Consider the following 7,500-nt stretch of genomic DNA (forward strand, 5'->3'; position numbering starts at 1 on the left):
CTTGACTTTCATAAATATTTTTCAAGCATTAGTGAAAATAAGATGGCGATAATAGCGCCGGGGAAAAAATTCCAGGCCGGCAAAAGAATGGCACATTTATTTCCGAATCATCATGAAACGGTAAAGAGAAGTGAGCGGGTGGGTGGAAAAGCTCTGGAAAAGGTAGCTGAACGAGTAGTGGATGAAAGTTTGGAAAACTCGAGGACAAACCGTTGCGTAAATTTAATGGGGCTGTTTTTTTCAAATGTTTTTATTACCCTACGAACTTAAGTTCAAAATGTATGCATGTCTTTGTAGTTCTTTTCCTTTACTTTCGTGAAAATAAAGCAGAATTGTACTGAATAGTGCAGACCTGCGAGGAAACAGCCAGCGATTAAATTTCGCAAAAACCACACTCCAGAAGAGGAGCATGACGGCAATGGAGAGATATTATACAAAAACACTAACCAAATGAAGATGACGTCTGCTTGAAACTTCGTTGCTATGCTCGAGAAAGTTTTTAAAAAAAAATAAAAACCTTTAAAACCCTTTAACGATCGATCCTGTCTTGGGTTCCAGTCCTTCCCCGACAGGTCACGCAAAAACGTGACAAACGAACTTTTCAAGAGCTTTGCAAAATCACATCGATTTTAAGCGACGATCAACTCGAAACTTCAACATCCCCCCCAGGGCAAAGCCCGGGCATTTGAACTTTTGAAGATTGGATCGTTCAAATTCCCGCCCCCTCGGGCCAAAATAGTGTTCAAATGCCCTACCCTATCGTCGGATTTGTCTGTCATACCCTACTAAAGAACAATCGTCGTCGGCTCCTGTCGTCTTTAATGAAGACCTTTTTTGTAAGCCAAGCGCTCGCAAATCTCTTCCTTTAAACTATTTCATCTCGTCCAAACACGTGTATTATTGCTGTTAGCGACTTCGGCGCCGGAAAAAAAAAATCATTTGAAACTTGACACTTCCGGTTCAATTTTCCCCACCCCACGCAGGCACAGGTCAAATTCACCATTCCCCGGGCACAGAAGATAATCAAATGCCCAGGGTTTGCCCGTGGGGGAGGGGGGGGGGATGTTGAAGTTTCGATTTGATCGGCGCATTACTAGTTTAGATCATCGGTGACCCCCTATTTTTTTAATCATGAATCACTTACTTTACTTACTATCTACAAAATATGATAAAATGAAAAAAAATCCAACCGTAAGAAGTTTTCTTTTTTTAAAATTTTTTTTTTCTCCGAAACAAAGTAGGTGACCCCCAATTTTTTTTTCATTTTTGGAGTAAGTACTTTATGACCTAACTCTAGGCGAGAAATGAAGACAATTTAACCGTAGGAAGATTTTGGCGCGAACGTCCTTAAACACAAAGTCAAGAACACGCGAAATAAGGAAATGGGGCAGTTCTCACTCAAGACTGTTTCTCCAGGATAGTTGATTGCCGTGCAGTAACAATAAGTGATTTTCTTACCCCATTTATGGCGCTCAAATCCACCGTGACTCTGACATAAAACTGAGAACCATCAAAAGTTAAAGAGTAAGAAGCTGACACAAACACTTCACTTTTGATGAGACCAAGGAAGTCTCCCTGGAGAAGCAACTCCATCCGGGTCATTGTGAGATTCAAGCGGCAGTAATTACCAATCCCAAGAAGATTCGTGTAGCCCTCGATGTACGCCTAATTAGAGTAATTAGAAAAATGAATGCATTCAGGCGGCATAACACAAAGGAACAACAAACCATTTCTTCCATTTGCATTACGTCTTTCTCGTCAAGCGCCATTTTAATTTTTTTTAATACAAATTAAAAACCCATCAAAATGTGGGGAGCCATTCAAGAACGAACGTCTATTAAGAGAAAGAAAAAAAAAAAGTCATAAGCTAGAAGCTCACTTTCTTGAAAAAACATTTAAATTTGGTCCTTCTACTTTGTTGCTTTATAAACGTGTGAGATTGCGCGCGTGCAGTAACTTTGTTTTGGCTCATTAAGCTGATTGTATGTGGCGTGCTTGTTTACGACCAACGTTGGCGTTAATTAAGTTCCTCAAAGCTTCTTTTGAGTTCCAACATTTTCATCAAAATCCGTATAAACGTGCAACGGACCTGCTGCTATTTTCAAGTTTAACATATGGTTGACAAACTAACCTCAAGATGGGTTGGACTTTGCCTGGCATCTACATAGAACCAAGGTCCGTTGCTTGAATCAGATGGGCTTCGGACGATTTTAGCAATTCCTAAAATGTCCACTGGATCGGGTTGCAAGTCGATAAACGTTACCTTTGGAGATTTGAGGGTCACATTAGACATTCTGACTAAACATCTTACCACAACATTAATTAAGGTTTTAAGGTATAATTAAAGTTCACCAAACCTCGCAATAATGTCTTTTCACTCAAAGTTCGCTTTTTCTTCATGAGGGTTCGCACAAGCTCCGTAGAGTTTAATAAGTAGCAGTTATTTGGGTCCCTGGTGGAGCTTTTGATGGGCATGGGTCTGTTCAGAAGATGGCACCAGGGGCTTAATCGGGAGTTTAAGCAAAGAAAACGTTATGTCACCATCGCCATTTCAAAATGTAACTTTGCACTTACTTAATTAAGCATTTAACGATTTTTCAATCTTGTTCACGTTGTAAAATATGCGTGAAATATCCTAAAACTGGCTGGGAACGAGTGACTTAGGCTCAACCTAGCGAATGGAAGATTCACTGTTGTAAGCTCTCGCAGCTATGTAAACCTTAAATGGGTAATTTCACGTCATTAGAAAGTTTAAGGCCCTCTCCACACGTATCCGTATATTTTTGAATACGCAAACTTCTTCTCTGCTGATTTAAAAAATTTTCACGTCCACACGTAACGTATTCCAATCGAATTTGCTCTTCCACACGTATCCGGATTCGTTCTACTATCCAGGACTCCTCTGTTACTCTTGTCGACAGAGCATGCGCCATCACGTATGCAAGTTGGCGACCAGAGAAGCGATAGCATTTCGTTCAGCGGCCATGTTGAATATTTACGCGGTAAAGACTGGATCTGAGTTTGTAACAACATCGGATTTGAAAATATCCGGACTCGACCGTCCACGCGATTCCAAATTCTTTGCGTATTCAAAAGTCTTCACTGTGGAGAGCAGAACTGATGCGGTTTCGCATAGCGGATTCGCGCGATACGTGTGAACGGAAGGCCAATCCGCAAAGAAAAAGTTGCGGATTCAAATATATCCGGAAACGACTACGCTTTGGAGTTGATGAGAAAAACGCAATCGTTTTGCTCGTGTGACACACGTTTTTGTACAACCACGTGACCTGAGCAAATTGAGGTTTTGACGACAACAGGAGCACACAACAGAGGATCTTTTCCTTCCCTCCTCTTTAAAGACCGTTCGAACACGTTCGGTTGAAGGATAAGTCGCCCTCTCTGTATAACACGAAGGTGGAAATATCTTAAATTACTTTGATACGCAAATTTACATCAGGGAGTTTCTGCAAGAACAATAACAACGTGAGCGAAAACGTCTCTTCAAAATATGACTGCGTTTTCAATAGCATTTTGCGGTTATGCCATGCATGTTGTTTACTTTGAACAATAAGACTAAATTACTCCACAAGACTCTATGTGTACGAAGAGATTTAAAGTAAGGATAGAAAATGGACGGTTTTTTGTTATATGGTCAAGTTGTCGTCTAATTAGCTAAAATTTGTTTTGTTTTTTTCACGTTGTTAATTGTTTTTCACAGTATGACAAATGCATGTACTAAAATGCGTACGCACGTGCAGAATGACTATTGTTTCACTTTAATTTTTTAGCCAAAAAAACAAAATATTATTATTCGTTACGTCGCCGTAGCCGTAGCCGTAGCCCTTGCCGTTTCTAATCACTTTGTTTAAAAGCAGTTTATAACATCATCTCAGCCCAAGTCGATGCGTCTCCGTAACTAAATAGTGGGTAAAGTTACTCCCCGTATTGCTTACTTTGAGAACGCGTTAAACAGAAAATTTGTCATAAGCTGTTAGAACTGGACTGCTAGAACTGAATTTTCCGGACGCTTCTTCGTTTCGGAACTGTGCCTGATGAGGTACCGTACGCCCAAAACTTTTGAGGTTTTATGATTGAAAATTTATGCTCCATTCAACTCGAGAAATTATTCATCGAAAGAAAAGCGCGTCCTGACAAGTTTGTCGAAAACCACGTGACCTGCTTTAAGTCACAAAAAAAGAAACGACTGTCAAACGTCCACGAAGTCAGATTCGTTATAATTAAGTAGATTTGTCAAAGGAAGGAGGAGTGTCACACAGACGTAGATTTATTTTCTCTTGCATCAAAAGGATTGCTCTCGGACTCACCGTCTCTGACAACTTTACTTCTGCATAAATTTCCCATCCTAAGATGTTGACTCTTCCTTTTATGGTGAAACCCTTATAGATTAACGGTCCTCCAGCAATACGTAGATCAACTTCATCCGTGGAATATGATCCCTGTGTACACAAGATTGAATCATTAGAATGGTCAAGTAAAAAAAAAAAACTACCTAATCGTAGTTGCAGTAAGCAACCCTCCCTCTCAGGTGTTTAGGGGATCACAAAAAACGGACACTTCGCACTTGGGAACAGTTTGGAGTGTTATTACACTATAAATTTTGGCGTTCACCTTGTCTTGAACGCAATCGCGTGACCAGTTGCACGAAATATTTCACAATGTAACATACCTTCCAACGGCCAAAAATGTTCCGAAACATGGACAATTTGTTGCGCGACACAAATCCCTTCCCCCATCCCCTCCATTTAATATTGGAGCTGAAATGGACCAATTTTGCATACAATTAACTCCTTACACTGTATTACATTCATCATTGAAGGGAGGGGATGGGGTAGGGGGGGGGGGGGGAAGAATGGATGAACTGAAAAAGAAAAGGAAGTTTACATAAAAATGCATAGATTTCCCACATAATATGCCCATGATTGTAGTTCCATTTCCCGGAGGGTCAGTTTCCTAGAAAAATTGCCTACCGTTGCACCTTCTGGGAATCCCGTCGCTGCTATTGGAGGCGGTAGTTCGAACGTGGCACCCATTAGTCTGAGGATCTTTCCCAATGTGAGGGCTGTGATTGATGCATAGAAGAACTGAGGTTTACCGACACCAAAATATCCACTACCACCAAAACAGTGACCCTAAGGAGGGGAGGGAGAAAGCAAAAATTAAAGTTTCGAATGAATCGTGGATTTCAAACTTGGAGCCAGGACAATTTCAGGGTAAAGTCAAAGACAACTAAATAAAAGATGACGACGGTGATGACAGAGAAGATGACGACGATGTTTACGGTGATAATGATGAAGACTGCGACACCGATGAGCACGTTGACGATGACGACAACGAAGATGACAGTGATGATAACGTAGTAGTTCTTGTTGTGGTTCTGGTGCTGAAGCATGTGTTCATGTGTCTGATGACGCCCATTGGGGGAGAGGAAGAAGAAAATCGTAGACACTCCATCAAGTGTACAAGAGTGACCCTTAACAAGATCACCTTAAAATCACACCTACAAAGCCTTGCACAAACCTACATCGTGATTAAAAAAAAAAAAAAAACGTGAGTGATTTGACCCAGGTTCGTTAGCTATCAGGGTCATCAACGTCATCATCATCGTTATCACCATCTTCTTCTTCGTCGTCGTCGTCGGCGTTGTTATTCGAGGAGCAGGGAGCTTAGGCAAAAACGGAGACGACAGCTACGAGATTTAAGTTTGCTTTATTCTTATCACTTCATCATAAATATAAGTCATTCAGTTTGAAACTTTATCATCTGATGCTCATGTCCTCAAAGATGGTCATTTTTCTTCGTTATTAAAACAAGAACGGCAAAGAAATATTACAAAATGTAAAAGAGGCTGGGGGGTGGGGGGTGGGGGGTGGGGAAAGAACAAAGGCATTGTTTCCCTCTGTTCCCTCTTTATTTTTGTGTAAGCTCCAAAGGCGACGGCAATGGGACGCCAACAATCTGTGTTATATAATAAGCACAAACAATTTAAAATCTGTCCGGGTGCGTTTGACATTGAAATTATTATTATTATTATTATTATTATTATTATTATTATTATTATTATTATTATTACTACTATTATTATTATTATTATTACTATTATTATTATTATTATTATTACTATTATTATTAAAAAGAACTATCTACCAGGCTAATAAAATTTAATCCCTGATGATGACTTGTGTCGAAAATGTTCGGTATTTTACTTTTAAATTCTTTTAGCGTTGTAAAGCCGCGTGCAAATGCACAGGATTTGTCCACTGTACAAGCTTTCAACATGTTGAGCTCAACAAGTTGAGCGCATTTGAACACCCTGTTGAGAGGTGTTGAGCGGTGTTGAGTCTTGTTGAGTCAAATTTGAAACTGGTCAAACTTTTCGCTCAACACGGCTAAACATTTCCTTTGTTTCGCGGTCATCCATGGGTGGCTCAACAAAGTCGAGTGCATTTGCACAGCAACGCTCAACTTGTTGAGCCCACGCACGCGCAGTGCCCAGCGTATCCATTGGGAGTTTAAAAATAAGATGGCGTCGCAGGAGTTTCAAGTTCTACAGGAAAGTTCAAATGACAAAAATTCTAAAAGAGGAAAGACAAGAAAATGGACGGAGGAAGAAACGGAAAAGCTTATTGATTTAAAAGCTTATCTTGTTTACCACGTCCTCATCAATGAGTTCTCTTACTAGAAGTGCAGCCAAGCATTTTCGTGTTCTGAGGAGATGAATATACTTAAGATTCTCAGCCATGATTCAACATGAGCCTTTGTGAAATCTTCGGAATGCTCAACATGCTGAGTCATTGTTGAGGTCATTTGAACACCCCGCTCAACAACACCTCAACAAACACTCAACATGTTGAGAGCTTGTATAGTGGACAAATCCAGTGCATTTGCACGCGGCTTAAAAAGTTCTTTTTAAACGTTAACGAACTTTATGGACATTATTATTATTATTATTAGTCGTAGTATTATTATCATTAACGTTATCGTTACCATTATCGTTATCATTATCATTATTAACATTATTGTTGTTGCTACTGTTGAAAATGTATCTCGAGCTCACGTCGTTATTGAAGTCGGCTGGTATGAGACAATCGTATCCAAATTCAATTCGCATTCCAAATTGCACGCCAGTTATCGGTATGGGAGCCCCAACTTTATACGTCAACCTGTTATCAAGAAAAGCAAAACAGTAGAAATTCGATATCACTAGTTACGCATATTTGAGTTTGAGTGCACCTTAGGTGTTCAACCATTTTCTGCTCTCGTTGTAAAGTTGGGTTGGCAATGGGTTGTTCTTATTGGGTATCAATGGGTTGGGTTAATTAGGCGCCCTCCGGAGCCACAACCATAAGCCTACACTTCCCTACCAGAGCCTATTTTACAACGTTCTCAACGAAGCAGGCAATTTTCTAGCCCCTTTTATTCGCCACAGTTCAACTCCGGTCCGCATGAAAGCCTGTTAATGTTTCCAAACCATAGGAATTA

General features: G+C 40.2%; 1 protein-coding gene across 1 annotated transcript in view; it reads right to left on the bottom strand.

Moving 5' to 3' along the window:
- The window catches only part of LOC138002430 (uncharacterized), a gene marked incomplete at its 5' end in the record, with an annotated part of 94,244 nt that overhangs the window by 56,899 nt on the left and 29,845 nt on the right, over positions 1-7,500 (bottom strand). Inside the window, 5 exons of the mRNA XM_068848472.1 lie at positions 1,459-1,665; positions 2,132-2,263; positions 4,326-4,457; positions 4,989-5,150; positions 7,076-7,181. Coding sequence (XP_068704573.1) covers positions 1,459-1,665; positions 2,132-2,263; positions 4,326-4,457; positions 4,989-5,150; positions 7,076-7,181 — 739 coding nt within the window. The remainder of the gene's footprint in view (positions 1-1,458; positions 1,666-2,131; positions 2,264-4,325; positions 4,458-4,988; positions 5,151-7,075; positions 7,182-7,500) is intronic.

This window comes from Montipora foliosa, chromosome 1, assembly GCF_036669935.1.
Source record: "Montipora foliosa isolate CH-2021 chromosome 1, ASM3666993v2, whole genome shotgun sequence".
Classification (NCBI taxonomy): Eukaryota; Metazoa; Cnidaria; class Anthozoa; order Scleractinia; family Acroporidae; genus Montipora; species Montipora foliosa.